Below are 15,945 nucleotides of genomic sequence, written 5' to 3' on the forward strand. Positions count from 1 at the left end.
CCCGGGTGTGTGACTCTGGGCAAGCGCATAGCCTCTCGAAGGCTCCGTGTCCCTATCTGTAAACGCAGATGATAAACAAAACACTCCTCAAAGGGTCGCCGTAAACATTACAGGAAACAAAGGACGTCAAATGTAAAATGTGCTGGACAAAGGAGGGCTTAGTAAGTGATTGCAGGTGTTAGTACCAGAGCCTTAAAACATGGACTCCTAGGTTCTTACAATGCTAGAGTCAGAAGGGAGCAGAGGGAACCCTGACTCCAACCTTTCTTCCCCATTTTTGAGATGACACAACTGAGGCCAGAGAAGAGGACTTGTCCAAGCTCACAGAGGGTACGCAGCCCCTTCCTGCACCCCCTCATCTATGGATGAGAAGGGGAGGCAAGCAAAGGCATTCTCTGCTTCAGTGTGAGTTCCTGTCTAGGGAGCAGACATTTGCCTGTTTTTTGAAACATCTAAAGAGCCGTATGAATCCAAAGGTCTGCCCAGAAACAAGTGATGAGGGCCCTGGGCAGCCAATGGGACCGTGCTGGCTTTCCTATCTGCCTGCCTGGGGAGCGCCCCTTCCTCGTCCTGCCCCGTGAAAGGCCGCTTTGCCCAAGTGGGGTATTTCCAGCTTTGTGGCTTTCACTTCCACATCTGCCAGGTGGGCGGAGTGTCCTCTTGTGGACGAATCAGATTCCTCCTCAGCACCAACTTCAAGAGGTGAGCCAGGGGCTCAGGGTCCCACACACACAGGCGGCGGCAGTAGCAGCAGCAGCAGCAGCAGCAGCAGCAGCAGGAGCCTTGGGGAAGAGCCAGAGCCATGGAAGACCAGCGCGACCTTATCTCCAACCATGAGCAAACGCCCATGCTGACCCAGCGCCCTGCGGCCCCAGAGAGGTAGGTGTGAGCACCAGGAAAGCGCACGGATCGTGGACTGCACACAGGTGTGCGGGAGGCAGGAAGGAGCACTGCCGGGGAGGCCCAGAAGGGATGCGTTCAGGCTCGACTCTAACTTTCTGGGTGATCGTGAGCAAGTCTCCGGCCCACTCTGGGCTTCGGTTCCCTTGGAGCAGGGGTTTGGAACCCTCTTCGCGTTAGGCCCCTCCTGAAAGTCAGAAGTGAGTCCTGGGTTCTCTCTCTAGAGTTTTATAAAATATCAGGAGCTTCACAGAAACTGTCCCCCAAGCTGAGCCATGAACCCTAGGTTAGAAACCTTGGACCGGATTTTGAAAATTCCTAGACCCCAGTGGAGAAACAGTTTCTCCAAGAGACCAGTAGGAGCAGTTCTTCACAGAGGAGCTCCCTCCTCATCACCGTGAGTGGGCACAGGTGTTTGTACCAAGCAGCTGTCTGTAGAGGGAGACGGACAGCTGCCATCACAGAAGGAATCGAGAGATATTGGGGGGCGGACAAGAAAGGAGGGACGGGCTCTGGCTAAGTTTCTGGGGCCAAAGCTTGAAGTGGGTTGTGCTCCTGTCTGTGCCCTGCTCCCCGAAAGCAAGAGGCCAGAGGACCCCGGACCCCTGCTCCCAGGCCCCAAATGGCCTCACCCATATGTTTCCTCCCCAAAGGGGCTAGAATACAGCTACCCCAATGCCCCCACTCCCCCAATCTTCAAAAAGTCATTTGCGATCTACAGGGACTTACAGCTATAAGTGACGTCAGCTGTTGCCAGGCAGAAAGGGGTTTGGGAGAGACACGCAGAGATGTCATGAGGAGCTGTGTTCTGGGGGACGAGGTAACCAGATACAGACTTTTAGAGCAGCAGCCTGTGAAAACCCTGGGGAATCCCATGGCGAGGAGGGAAGACTCCCTTGTGAGGACTGGATTCTGGTCCAGGTTCTGCTACTGTCATGTGTGACCTTGGAGAAATCACTGCCTCTCCCTGAGTCTCGGTAATAATAACGACAATAGCCATACTAGTTCCCATCCACTGTGGACCTGTTACTAGTCCTTAGTCGCCGTTAGTTATTACTACGATTATTTGCCAGACACGTAACTAAAGGCTAAACTCAATCTTAATTCTCACGGTCACCCTATGAGTCGGGTACTTTGATTATCTCTTGTTACAGAGGAGGACACTGAGGCTCATATCGGTAAGTGACTTAACCCAAATTATTACAGCTAGTGATTTGGGAGCAGAATTTGAACCCAGGACTAGTCTTATTTCCAAGTGTGAGCTCACTCCTCCATCTGGCCCCCCTTAGAGGTGTGATTTGTGGGGAGGGGAGGTGGGACCCCTCTGAGCTCAGACCACCCAGTGAGTTGCAGACTCAGTGGGCTCAGTGTTCAAAGAGGGTGCCCCCTTGTCAAATCCTCGTCTGGTTTTCATTTAGTTCAGTTACTGCTTCTAAAACTGGCCCAGCGCTGCGTGCTCAGGCCATTCCAGACGGGAGCCTGTTTGGGAGCCTTTTGTGAACACTTCTGCCTGGCAACATCTGTGTCATGATTCCTGCTAGTTCTGGTTGGCTCCTGACTTTGACCAATTACTTTTTTTTTTCTTTAAATATTTTAGGAGGCTGTGCAAAGGAGGAAATAAAGAGAGGGGGTGACAACAGTTGGCATTCTACCAAAACTAGGGGACAGACACTCAAGATTCATAAAGAGGAAGAAACTCAGATGCTAAAGTTAACTATTAGCTCCCCTGAGAATAGTACTGAGGGTTATTTATTTATAGAGTGCTAACAGCGTGCTAGGTATGGAGCCAAGAGCGCTACCCTCACTATCTTACTTAACGTAACAGCCTTGGAGTAGATGTGCTTACTCGTTTTACTCACATGGAGAGCTTGAACCCAGGTGAGACGCAAGACGGGGGACTTTTCACCATCTGTAGAGGCCATGCCACCCATTCCTTGGAAAAGCCAAGAAGTAAAATTTGTTCTCCCTTCCCGTCTAGTCTCCCTTTTCCCATGAAGGGTTTTGCTTTTTCCTTCCAGAATAACTCTTCCTTGGGCTGGACCTTAGCTCAGAAAGCACAGAGGGTGGGCAAGCAGGGAGCCCGTGAGAGTAAGCCATGCCTGTGACATCATTTGTTACTAGGCAGAAGGGTCTCCTGGAGTTTCCTAAGCCATCCTCGCAGGTTGCTGGAGCAAGCAGGGTGCAGTCTCATCCCGACAATTTCCAATTGTGTCTGTCTTAGTCCATTTTGTGCTGCTATATAGAACAGAATACCACAGACTGGGTAACAGAAATTTGATTCTCATAGTTCTGGAGGCTGGCAAGTCCAAGATCAAGGCTCCAGCATCTGGTGAGGACTTTTTCTGCTGTGTTCGCACATGGCAGACGGCGGAAGGGCAAGAGAGGACCAACTCCTCCATCAAACCCCTTACGAGGGCACCTGATCCCATTCATGAGGAAGGAACCCTCACGGCCCGTCACCTCTCAATAGCACCACCATGGCAATACCTGAATTTTGGAAGGGACACATTCTAACCATAGCAGGGTCCTAGTAGCCTCTCTGCTGGGGTAGGTTGAGGGAGAACAGGTCAGGAACTCTGAGGGTCCCGGGGCAGGATCCTTACATCTTCCATACTGTAACATTCACACGTGCCCGCAAAACTGCATCCGATACCCGCAACTACAAGGGCTCCCTGAGGTCTGAGGGTCTGGCCACCCCTCATCGTGCAGATGGCAAGCCCAGAGAGCATGAGGAATTCACACAGGCGTGGGCATCTATACTCCTGTGGAAATCTGCCCCACCCTGGGTGGATATTACCGTTTGAGAACTTCTGTAGTCACAGTGAGATCTGGCTTCAAAGAAGAGACCACCAAATCCTAGAATCCCGGAGGTGAGGGGTGCCCATGTGAGAGGTGAGGAAATAGAGGCGCAGAGACTGGCAGGGACTTGCTCAAAGACACGTGGAGAGTCTGGGACAGAGGATGTGCCCCAGAGGGGGTGGTGCCTGGCCTGCTCCAGCCCGACACGGTCCAGTGTTCCCCCACCCCCAAAATGTCGAGCCCACTTCTCCTTTTCAGGTGGGCCACACGCTCCGCTGTCCTGGTCCTACTTCCTTCCCCTTTCTCGTTAAATCTGATTCCACTACAGGGGGTGGGGGGGTTAGTTAGGGGGTAAAAACCCCCTTCCCCCTTAAACAGTAAGTATATACAATTTTTTTAGGTCAATTAAAAAATGAAACAAGGCTGGGCAGGGTGGCTCATGCCTGTATTCCTATCACTTTGGGAGGCTGAGGCGGGAGGATTGCTTGAGGCCAGTTAAAGATCAGCCTGAACAAGAGCGAGACCCCATCTCCACAGAAAATAGAAAAATTAGTCAAGCATGGTGGTGTGCACCTGTAGTCCCTGCTACTCGGGAGGCCGAGGCAGGAGGATCGCTTGAACCGAGGAGTTTGAGGTTGTAGTGAGCTAGATGACACCACTGCACTCTAGCCCTGGTGACAGAGCGACACCCTGTCTCAAAAAACAAAACCAAAAAAACCCCCAAAACAAAATTCCTTCCCCTTGAAGGCAGCCCTGATCCTCAGGAGATCCCCATGACAAAGGGGAACCGGGGAAAACCCGCAACCCCAACCCCCAATGCAAAAGGGGGAAAACAAAGCCCAAAAAAGAAAAGGAACTGGTCTCTGTTTAACCTAGGCCCGGGGGCAGAGCTACAGGGTGTCTACTTGGGAGAACTTTAGACACATCAGTGGTTGGAACAGGGGACTAGGGAATGACTTCGAGCTGCATTTCCACAGCCAGCTTACAGTGTGATTGTTAGGGGTGCCTTAGGAGGCTGAAGGAGACGGGGGTACACTCCTCCACTCCCAGCCAACTCCTGGGGCAGCCATGTCAGGGGATTGTCCTCTAACCTTTCCCCCCAACCCCTACCAGGAATTGCAACCGCGGAGCCCTGTACACGGGCTTTTCTGTCCTGGTGGCACTGCTCCTGGCAGGCCAGGCCACCACCGCCTACTTCCTGTACCAGCAGCAGGGCCGGCTGGACAAGCTGACGGTCACCTCTCAGAACCTGCAGCTGGAGAGCCTGCGCATGAAGCTTCCCAAGCGTGCGTGCCCCACTTTCGTCCTGACATCCCCTGCCTCCCCCCGCCCGCCCCGCTCTCCCTCACCCCGGAGACCCCATTCTTGTACCCAGCTGGGCCCACTGTCCTCTGCCTCTAGTCTGGAATTCCAGCCCCTCTTCTGGGTCTGGGATCTCAGCCCCTGGACCTGGATACCCTTCTCCCTGGGCACCAGGACCACACTCAAGCTGTGCTCCCTGTCCCCACAGCTCCCAAGCCTGTGAGCAAGATGCGCATGGCCACCCCCTTGATGATGCAGGCGCTGCCCATGGAAGGCCTGCCCCAGGGGGTAAGGACAGCCGGCGCTGGGGGGCGGGGGATGTCATCTAGTCTGCATGGAGGACAGGTGCTGGGGGTGGGGGCAGGGAGGGTCCCTAGGAAGATCCCAGCTGGGGAGGGGTCCTGATTGCTGGGGAGGAGTAGAGCCCCCCCCAGGAAGGAGAGGGTACCCCACGGGCGAACAGCCTCTTGGGGCCTGCCCTGGGAGGAAGCCCAGCCCTCCACAGTTTACAAAGTGCCTCTCACTTCCCATAGCATCTTACTGTGCCTGCCCACTCCCAAAGCCCTTGATGTCACACACAGATCAGTGTTCGCAGAACTGTTTGCTGCTGACAAAGCCCTGGGCAGGAAAGCTTATGCCAGTTGACCAGTGAGGACACTGAGGCAGGAAGATAAAGTGACTTGCTCACACTCTCGTCTTCTGAGGCCGCAGAGATGGGCCCATCGAGTGCCTGGAACTGCAGGCTCTTACCCAGACCCCCAGCCTCCGGCTCCCACTCCACACGCCCTCATCCGAGGCCAGTGCTGGTAACCCTGTTCCCTCCTCCCACAGCCCAAGCAGAACGCCACCAAATACGGCAACATGACCGAGGACCACGTGATGCACCTGCTCCTGGTAAGTGCAGGAGAGCCAGCCGGGCGGCCCTGCAGCCGCCACAGGGCCCCGGCCAGGCGATCTCCAAGGCCTCCCCCACGCCTGGCTCTCTGTAGACTTCCAGCACGTGCTCTCGGGATTGTTGAAGGAATGCAAGGGTGGCCCCTGAATGCTATATGCAGTCCAGCCTCCCTCCACTTTTGAGATGGAGAAACTGAGGCCAAAAGCTTGGAAGTGCCTTAAGCAAGACACCCCTCTTTTCCTTCCTAAACTTTTACTGCATGTCTACTCTGCCAGGGACTGTGCCGGGCTCAGGACTCACCGGACCCAGCTCCTGAGCCATGGGGATCTCGGGCTAGTGTGGGAGACAGACAAGTGACCAGGTGATGAGGGAGGGGCAGGGGGCTCTGTGAGGAAAGAGGCAGAGGACCCAATGCAGCTTGGAACAGCCAAGGCGGTCTTCCTGGAGGAGTGAGACCTGAAGGATGAGAAGGTGTCTGCAGGGAGAAGGCTGAGGGTTACCGGTAGCGCTGCCCTGGGGTCTCGTGGCTGTGTAGCTGAACTGCCCTTACCCTCCCCCTCCCCTCAGGGCTGAGGTCCAGGATCCAGGCGTGGTGCAGCTCGGGTCCACGCCTCAGAATGGAGGGCCAGGGCAATATAGGTTACACATTTCACCTTGCCTGCCGGGGAGCTCTTTCTAACCATGCTTCCTGCCCTGCTGCCCTGCAGAACGCTGACCCCCTGAAGGTGTACCCGCAGCTGAAGGGGAGCTTCCCAGAGAACCTGAAACACCTGAAGAGCACCATGGAGAGCCTGGACTGGAAGGTCAGCAGGTTCCCTGTACTGGAACCCTCTTTCTCCCAATGTCCCAGGCAGGGCTGGGAAGAGGTGGGCTGAGGAAACCACTCAGGAAGCTGGAGGGGGCTTATCAGCTCTCACAAAGCCCCAGGCAGCTAAGAGTGCTTGGAGCTGAGGAAGCACCTGGACAACCCCCTTGGGTCTCTAAGGGAGAAGCAGGCTGCAGCGGGACCCTGGGTGTTGGGCCCCTGTCTGGCCCTCTGCTTCTGTCCCCAGGGGCAAAGCCAGGCAGGGCAGGGGCTTGGTGATGGCTACTGAGCCTGACCCCCCACCTCTGCCCCCATCAGATCTTTGAGAGCTGGATGCACCAGTGGCTCTTGTTTGAGATGAGCAAGAACTCCATGGAGGAAAAGCCCACTGAGGCCCCGCCAAAAGGTACAGGGAGTGGGAGCTTTGGGGTGCCAGGGCTTCTGGGAGCTCCCTCAGAGCTCTCCTGCAGCTGCAGTGGCTGGGCCTTCGGCACTCCCTGACCCAAGCACCGCGGGAACCTCCCATCCTCTCTCCACTCCCACATCCCTCCCTCCTTCCTGTCCCTTCTTGGTTTGCTGCACCCTGGGTCCTGTCTTGTCTGTGATCTGCTCTTTCATGCTGTAAGGGCCCCTGGGTAGAGGCTTCCCCTCGTGAGTGAAGGATGGCACCGCACAAGGTGGCCTGGAGCAAACCCAGCCTGAAACCCACCAGGCAGGAATCTTGTAATTGTCTTTCCCAGCGCTAGCCCCACAACTGCAGTGAGGGGGCTGAGGTTGCACAGCCAGCGAGTGCCAGCCAAGGGGGCCTTGGCATTTCCCACCTCACAGAGAATGTGCACCAGGATTTTCAAGCCCTAAACTGTAACCCTTGCTCCCCCCTTTTTTACATGCTGCTATGGTCTAACATAAAGCGCTGTTTTCATCCTGGTGCTGCCTCTAACTAGCTGTGCAACTCTGGGCAAGTCTCTTCCCCTGGGCTTCAGTGTCCTGAAGTGGAAGGTCAATGGCCCACCCTGCCCTGGGCCTCGATTTCTCCACGCGGTTCAGAGAAGGCATCTCACATGCTATCTTGATCAGCTCCTAGCTGATGCTTGAATTCTCCCTACTTAACAAATGGTAACCCCTTTTCTACTTGGGAACTCCTAGTAACAGGAAACAGACATACCAAGGTGTCTACTGCTTTTCTCTAGAAATCAGAATCATAGGTACAATTCCAAACTTGCATGGGCTTTGAGTATCAGAAGAAATCATCAAATTCTGGAGTGAATTAGACACATTGCCGTTCACTTCCTCTTTGATCTCGGACCTTGTTGGGCTAGGCCTCAGCTTTCCCATCCGTGTAATGGGTAGAGTGAGTAAAGCTACTTGGGCAGAAGGCATTAGGCCCACAGCAGTGGTGTGTGGGTCTCTGGCTCTGCTGAGACTGCAGTCCAGAGCCCACTCACTCACTGTCTCCATCATGCCTGTCGCTTCAGTACCGACCAAGTGCCAGGAAGAGGTCAGCCACATCCCCGCCGTCCACCCAGGCACATTCCGTCCCAAGTGCGACGAGGACGGCAACTATATGCCGCTCCAGTGCTATGGGAGCATCGGCTACTGCTGGTGCGTCTTCCCCAACGGCACGGAGGTCCCCAACACCAGGAGCCGTGGGCACCGTAACTGCAGTGGTAAGCAGTGGCCACTGTGCTAGCGAGAGTCGGAGGACCAGAAAGGATTAGGAAGGTTGAAGGGCAAGAGGTCCCCCCTGGAGCACATGGGACCAGGACACTCGGAATGGCAGCTCCCAGCGGGCAGCCGTCAGCATGCATCTAGCCCTTTGTCCATCCACTCACCAGCGCGTTCCTCGTCCGTCCATTTATCGTCTCTCCTCTTACATCCACGCTTGTCGACCTCGCTTGTTCATTTATCCTTCCATCTTTCATCTGCGATCTTCATTCATCCACGCACCATCCTCCTGTGCCCAGGAGTCCCACAGATCCACCCGTCTCCTTTCATCACCCCCTGCCTTGGCCTTGCTCTCCCCCAACCACACCTCTTCACTGCAGCTGCAGGGGCCCTTCGTTCCGGGCCCGCCTTCCCAGGCTCGCAGCTGCCCTAGTGTGGGAAGAACTGCCCTCAGGCAGCCTGGGTGGGGCAGGCGGCACTGCAGGCAACGATGGGTTTGCCGCTCCTTTGCAGAGCCACAGGACATGGAGGACCTGTCTTCTGGGCTGGGCTTGACCAAGCAGGAGCCGAACCTAGGTAAGGGCCCTGCGGAGGGGGATCTGGTCACCAGCAGCTGATCCCCAGTGGGCCCAGTTCCCTCGCTGGCAGAAGAGGGAGCGTGACCCTGGGCCATTCTCTGACATCCCTGGGGTGACCGATTCATAGACGAGGAACAGGGTTGGGGGCGGGTCCGTGAATCCATGGTCAGTATCTGTACTCGAGCAGGGGCAGTAGAGGGCGGACAGTCCTAGACTCTGCAGATCCCGGATGCTGGGAAGGGGCAGGGACAATGAACGGTGACCCCAACCTCGACTTGCTGCTTCTCTCTCCATAGTCGTGACATGAGAACAGCGGAGGCGGTCTCCAGCACCCAGCCAGCTCTGCACGGCCACAGCTTTCTTGTTCCCCTCTGTCCCCCAACTCTGGCCCCTCCCCCACCCTCCCACCCTGCACCTCATTCCATGAGACTCTGGCGCCTGGCTCTCCGTGGTCCTTGGACATGACAAATCAAGTCAGAACAGCACAGAGGCAGCAGGGCTCTGCTGCCCAACCCTCACCTATCAACAGAGACGCCCGAGGTGACCGGAAGCTAGGTGGACCCCCATTTCTGACATCACAGCAGCCTCCAACATGGGGCTCTGAGGTCCCATGGACGAGGTGGAAAGGCACAGGGAAAAGGGACAACCCTACCCCCAACCCCAGGCTGGACACATTTGCCGTCCTGCCCACCCCTCCCCATCATCACTCCCTAAGAAGAGCTCAGCCTCTCCACCCACAACCCTCCTCTCTGCCAACCCTCGTGCCCTCTGCTCAGCCGCGCTTGTCACCACCCTCAGGGCCATGGCTCACCTAAGAATAAAAGGTAGTGAGTAGAACACTCTGGCTCCTGGCTCTTCTGTTGGTACCTGGATCGTTACCCCAAGGAGCCCAGAGATGCCTGTGGGGCTGTAGTCTTTGGACACAGACCTGTCTGGCTGCATGTGTAACACACACGTACTCTTTACTTCCAAAAAGAAATAGGCCCTTGCCTACAGTTTTTTAAGCACAAGCTCCTCTTGGTCAAGCTTTCATTTTCCCATGTCCCCAATTTCATTTCTATACTAAGAACAGTGTGAGTGTGACGACAGATGGCAACCGACGTGGGGCCCCCGTGTCAGGGATGGACAGGAAGTGGGGGACTGTGCGAACTGGGTGCCCATGCCCGCCCGAGGGGCCGGCTGCCGGGAGAAAGCGCAGGCCCTCCCAAGGGCAGCCCTTTCAAGAGGAGCCAGAAATCCAGAACGTCAGTGAAATTGCTCCATTTTTAAGTTTAAAGACTTGCTGTGGGTCAGTGAGGACACTACTGTGCAGCCTCTGTTCTAGCCCAGCAGGCTCGCAGGGCAGAGAGGCTACGGCGGGGAGGGCCCGGCCTGAGGCCCTGGGTCAGGGGTGCAGCTGGAAGCCAGTGGGGTGGGCAGCCCGGCGTTCTTTCTCTGCACTGCCCTGGCTGTCTCCAGTGAGGAGCTAAGTGCTTTGGAGAGAAATCTCCAGGACGTCTGGTACTCCACACAGCTCTGGGCAGAGGGAGGTGGGCCTCTGCATTCCCAGGTCAGAAAAGCAAGAGACACCCTTTGCTACCCCCACCCAGCTCCATCCACACCGCAGCCACCGCCAAGTCCTGTGGACATCACCCAACGTGTCTTTCCAGTCCATCCACCTCTTGCCCTCACCACCATAGAACCATCGCTACCTGGATCCGAGGGCATCTCACTCCTCACTGGTTCTCCTGCTGTTGCCGTGCCTGCCACAGCTATCCTCCCCCACGCGCCTCGAAAGCCGGCCCCCGGGGTGGCTCCTGATGTCCCCTTTCATTTTTTGCCTCTGGGTGTTTGCATGACCTACTCTGGATTCGGGAAGCCAACCATGACCCTCCTTCAGCTCTCCTTTAGCTTGGATGCCACCTCTTCCAGGGCGCCTTCCCCACCAACGCAGTATCCGGGGTGCTACCCCAGTCTTTTTCTGGCAAACTGCCTGTCCCACCCGCCAGAGTATTCCAGAGCCTCGATGCGCAGTCAAGAAGGAATCCTGGGTGTTGGCCAGACTGCGCATTCCAAGAGTAAGCCAACTGCAACGCGTCTGCCCCAGATGCACTGGAACTTCCGCCTCTCCCTCAAGCCTTTTATTTTCTGAGTTTAAAAAAAAACAAAAAACCAACACAACCGAGAAAACTGACAAAAGGAGGACAAAGCCTCGGGATGAGCCAGAGACCACATGGCAGGAGACGAGCTGCAGGTTGGGCCTAGCTGGGTCTGCAGAGACTTCCTCAGGTGGAAAGTCCCGAGGCCTTGGGCATGTGGGGTTTGCCAGGGGAGAGGCGGGTCATTTAAAAAAATATATATACTGTACACATCTATACGAAGCGCCCCGTGTTGGGGGCAGGCGGGGCCAAGGTCATGGGGGCTGGGCCCACTTTCTTCTGGGACCAGCCTCCCTGCAGGCTCACTGGCTTGGCCAGCACGGGGACCCTGCAGCTGGCCGTCTTCTTCTCAGGGAGGGGAAGTTAAAAATTCAGTTCCAACCCATGGCGGGCAGAGGTAGGCCGAGGTCAGAGGCGTGGGACGGTCACCACTCGGCTAAGAGATCCCTGGGGGAGGGAAACACATTCAGATGTGAGATTTTTTGACCTTTTTCTCCATCAAGGACAATAAAACCTGGCATCTCCAATGCAGGGTAGGGACATTAACTAACCACAGTGGCCATTTTTAGCACTTAGCATGCCCTGGGAATTGGGCCGAGTGCTTCAGTGTTTAGCGCCGCGTAAGCCTCACCACCAACCTGGGAGGCAGGTCCTGTGTGAACCCCCATTTACAGGAGGCGGGGTGACATGGGGCAGCACAGCCAGTGGAGCAGTTAACTCTGTCACCACCACCTGGCGGGGCCTTTCCTCCACAGGGAAGCAGAGATCATAATGACGGCTCACCCCGAGCGAACCACCCTCCTTCCCGAGAGGAAATGCCCCCAAGTTACAGGATCATAAGGGAAGAAACCACCCCCTAAGGCAAGCACAGCGCTTTCACTCAGGAAATACTTGGCATCAACTGCTGCCCTTACAGTTCTGCATCCTTCTGCTGCTGCAGTGCCAGCTCCAGGCATCATCCCACTGGCCCCCAGGAATGGAACCCCTTTCCCACCTACGAGGTCCGCCTGGCTCTCTGGGACCACAGTGGGGGCCGGAGCTGCCCTCCCGCCCTGAATGCCCAGGGATGGTGAGGAAGCGTACCTGCGCCTGGCGCCTGTGGCCCTCACTCGGTCGGCTCTGCTGTCTTCTTCTGTGAGGAGAGAAGTGGGAGAGGCTCTCAGACCTGCAGCTTCTCCCCACCCACTGCTGTCCCTACCTCCTGAGTACTGGGGGCTCCCCCGGAATAGGCGCTGGGTCTGCAGAGACCCCAGAGGGCAAGGGCAGTGCCTCAGGTGGCCTCCAGGAAGGAGCCCAGGGCTCTGCAGCAAGAGACGTTCAGCTTTGAACACAGATGCAGCCTTGCCGGCCACGGTGACAACTTCAGCTGTGTCTATGGTGCCAGGCCCCGGGCTGTAAAGGCAGCCCCTGTTCAGGGCATCAGGCTTTGACACCCATGACGTAGACATGCGCAAGTGTCTCTTCAGAGGGGAACCCTGCCAGCCGGGACACACACAGCCCAGGTAGCGTTTCCTCTCACCTGGAAACCGGCAAGAGCCTACTGGTCTCCCTGTCCCCACATCCTTCTACCTCACAGACAAGACACTTCCATGGCTTCCCCATGCTCAGAGGAGGGGACATGCCCTCCCGGCCTCTTTCCTAGTGTGTCACAACCCATGAGGTCCCCCACCTGACCTGCAGCATGGAAAGTGAGCAGAGCCTGGGTCTGGCATGTGGCAAGAGCTAACATTTACCCTGGGGATTCGGTTTGGGTTCCTTTTCTGGCCTGAGACCACCCCGCCCCAGGAACTCACTCTACCTTTTTCTTCTTTTTCTTCTGGAATGGTAATTCAGGGTCTTTGGTTGAGGTCTTTTTTGCTTTCTTCTTCTTTTCCTTTTTTTCTTTGTCTTTTTTTTCTGAAGGAAGAAAGAAAACTTCCTGAGCAACAGATGGTGGTCGTAAGTGTTGGCATCAACGTCAGGAGGCACCCAGGGCAGAGCTCTAGGGACCCTACACCTCACTCCTGTTGATGCCAGCTCGGCCCACACCATGGGGAGCCATCAGCCATGGTGACTATCCCAAGGCCAGCACGCCTGCCCCTCAGGGGCCAGCCTCATGACTTCTGTCCCATCCATGGACCATCTGGACTAGTACTATTTTTTCTTTTTGAGACAGTGTCCCACTCTGTCGCCTGGGTTAGAGTGCAGTGGCATTGATCGTAGCTCACTGCAGCCTCGGACTCCTGGGCTCAAGTAATCCTCCTGCCTCAGCCTCCCAATTAGCTGGGACTACAGGCGCACCCCACCACAGCCAGCCAATTTTTAAAATGTTTTTGAAGAGACAAAGTCTTGTTCTGTTGCTCAGGCTGGTGTCAAACTCTTGGCCTCCTGCCTCAGCCTCCCAAAGTGCTGGGATGACAGGCGTGAACCACTGTGCCTGACCTGGATGGACTGGCACCATTTTTCTTTAAATTAACTCACTTCTAAAAACTCCTGCACATTTATTTAAAAAGGACACTACCTATCCCTACCAGAAATGAGAATCCAGCACAGTTCTGAACACCAAGGGGCTGCACGTCCTGCTCTAAGGGTGCCCAGCTCTTGCTCTAGAAGGAGCTGGTTCTCTGGGCACCTACACAGCCCCATTGACCTCTTAGCCACCACCCAGGGCGGTGCTCGAGTGCTGCCTACGTCTGTGACCCCGAGCGCCTCTACTTCTAAGCCACGGCTTTCTACCTAGAAAATGGGAATGAAATATCACCTGCTGGACAGGGCTGGCATGAGCATTAAATGAGGGCCTACTATGTGCAGAGTCTGGCACAGAGCTCAGTAGGGGCCACTAATACTACTGAGGGGAAACTGATGTCTAGAGAGGACGGGGCTCAGGCTGAGGATTCAGGCATTCTGGTTCCTGGTTGGTCCCTTCTGCACCCAGGGAGCTGGCTGGAGAAGCAGGTTCCCCCAAGATCTGCTGACTTGGCCTGTGGGGAAAGAGGACACGATTCTCTGGGCCTTCCAGAAGCCTGAAGCTGAAAATGCGACCACTGGGTGCCGAGAGTGAGCAGGCCATGCTCTGGAGGCTCCCTGACAGCACTGGCCCAGAGGCTCTGGAATCTAGCTCTGGCTTTGCCGCTAGCCGGGGCCTGGCCCTGGACAAACGACTGTTTCAGCCTCTCCCTTCTATGAGAGGAATGAGACCAGGTGCTGGCTGAGGGTCCCTCCTGCCCCAGTGGGGTACCCGGTAGCCCTTGGCATGGGCCTGGGGAAGTGAAGTCACTTACTCTTGTCGGATTTCTTCTTCTCTTTCTTGGTCTTTGGGTCGCTTTGATCGCCATCCTCCACCTTCGCCACCCCCTTCGGAAGCTCCCCTTTTGGTTTGTCCTTGGCCCCCTGGGAGCCAGAAGACCCCTTCCCTTTCTTCTCCTTGACGTCACCACTTGCTCTGTCTTTCTTTGCTTTCCCCTTGGAAGTCACGGAGGCCTTTTCTGGGGACACAGTGCCCTCCCCGCCTTCCCCAGTGGCTAGCTGTTTCTTCTTCTTGCTCTTGGGGGCCTTGGTAGCCAGCTGGTCTCCTGACAGCTTCCGCTTGTGGCCCTTCTTGCCGCTCTCCTTGATGGCATCCGTGGCCTTCCTCTTTTCCTGCTCCAGCAACTCCGCGAGGACCTTCGCCACTGAGGCCTGCACTTGGGCCTCGCTCAGGGGCCAGGCCTCTCCCAGGAGACGCTGGGTGATGTCGTTCTGCAACGCCAGCGTTGACGCTTGGAGGTTCCCGGCCCCTTTCTTGGGCTTCCGGGGCTTCTGAGACGTCGTGTCTGAAGTGGCCTCTTTTTTGCCTATGGAGAGAGAACTTGGGGTCACAGACCTGGGAGAGTTGGGGGACAGATCTTACGGTATGTGAGAGCTTAGGGAGTGCAGCTCCACCTTTTCTTGCAGTGGCACAGATGGGGACAGCAAGACCCAGCAGTCACTCTGCCCCAGTCTCCTAAGCTCACACCTTCCTACCAGCTGCACACCCTGATCTCACTTCTAACTTAGAGCTTTTTCCTTGTCACCAAAAACTCCCCTCAAGTTAGGGTTGGGGACAGAAAATGACTCTAGAATGTTAATGAGAGCCTGAAATCTGTCAACAAGATGAAAAGTCAGGGAGATGGCATCCAGAGCTGGGAGGAAGGGGACCTGGTTCTACCAACTTGCTATATGATTCTGGCCAGGACCCAGCTCCTCCCTGGGTCTCAGTCTCCCTGTCTGCAAACTGAGCGGTTAGACGAATAGCGAGGGCCCCTACTATACGCTGTAAGTTTATAATAAAATGAAGGCCACGCAGACACTCAACTCATGCCCAGTCATACACGGCCCTTCCCGGTCAGGGGTCTGGGCGGGCTGGGGGGCGCTGGGAGCAGTGCATATGCACAAGGCGGCTGACTAAGCAGGTTTACTGCCTGCCAGAGCGACTTCTGGTGCAGCCTTTGTTTAGAATTTTCCACGCCTCTGCTTGCCTTTGATAATTGTGTGCTGACTACATGTGTAAAAAAAACCTTCCACAGCCCCCTCTAAAATGTCTCCTTGTCGCACCCGCCTCTCACAGAGAGAGCGCTGGGGAAGAAAGTGAGCAACGGCTCTTCTTCTGACCCAGCACAGGGCAGGCTGCAGCCGAAAGCCCAGGACTGGGTCCCATCTCCACCTTAACTTCCCAGGTGACCCAGGCAGGTGTCTGCCCCATTCTGGGCCTCATGGGCACAAAGCTCCTGCACAGTAGGCTTTGAAAGGTGGCCCAGTGTTTTGGCCCTGGAGGTGTTCGTCTCAAAGAAGGGTCCAGGTGGGCACACCGTGTCACACAAGGCTGGGGGCTGCTCCCCGCAACGTGCAGTGAGCCTGACAGTGCCC

The 15,945-nt window shown here is 56.0% G+C and overlaps 2 protein-coding genes across 3 annotated transcripts in view; one reads left to right on the top strand and one right to left on the bottom strand.

The window, feature by feature from the left end:
- The first annotated feature begins 707 nt into the window (after positions 1-707).
- CD74 (CD74 molecule, major histocompatibility complex, class II invariant chain) lies at positions 708-9,784 on the top strand. Of its 2 annotated transcripts, XM_012658278.1 has the most exons (9): positions 708-879; positions 4,813-4,985; positions 5,210-5,289; positions 5,833-5,895; positions 6,604-6,699; positions 7,020-7,107; positions 8,177-8,368; positions 8,880-8,942; positions 9,241-9,784. In XM_012658278.1, exons 1-9 carry the CDS (start codon positions 803-805, stop codon positions 9,249-9,251), a joined length of 843 nt encoding a protein of 280 aa, XP_012513732.1. In that variant the 5' UTR covers positions 708-802; the 3' UTR covers positions 9,252-9,784. The 2 variants fall into 2 exon arrangements, with proteins under 2 accessions (XP_012513732.1, XP_012513733.1); XM_012658279.1 differs by lacking the exon at positions 8,177-8,368 and having other exon boundaries at positions 714-879; positions 9,241-9,324.
- A 1,293-nt stretch (positions 9,785-11,077) lies between these two features.
- TCOF1 (Treacher Collins-Franceschetti syndrome 1) overlaps positions 11,078-15,945 on the bottom strand; it is a 37,771-nt gene continuing 32,903 nt past the window's right edge. Inside the window, exons 21-24 of the mRNA XM_012658281.1 lie at positions 14,343-14,894; positions 12,881-12,978; positions 12,166-12,214; positions 11,078-11,529 (exon numbers count right to left, since the gene is read on the bottom strand). Of these exons, the coding sequence (XP_012513735.1) occupies positions 12,188-12,214; positions 12,881-12,978; positions 14,343-14,894 (677 nt within the window). The 3' untranslated portion in view covers positions 11,078-11,529; positions 12,166-12,187. The remainder of the gene's footprint in view (positions 11,530-12,165; positions 12,215-12,880; positions 12,979-14,342; positions 14,895-15,945) is intronic.

Source organism: Propithecus coquereli, unplaced genomic scaffold (genome assembly GCF_000956105.1).
Source record: "Propithecus coquereli isolate 6110/MARCELLA unplaced genomic scaffold, Pcoq_1.0 Scaffold58, whole genome shotgun sequence".
NCBI classification, from domain to species: domain Eukaryota; kingdom Metazoa; phylum Chordata; class Mammalia; order Primates; family Indriidae; genus Propithecus; species Propithecus coquereli.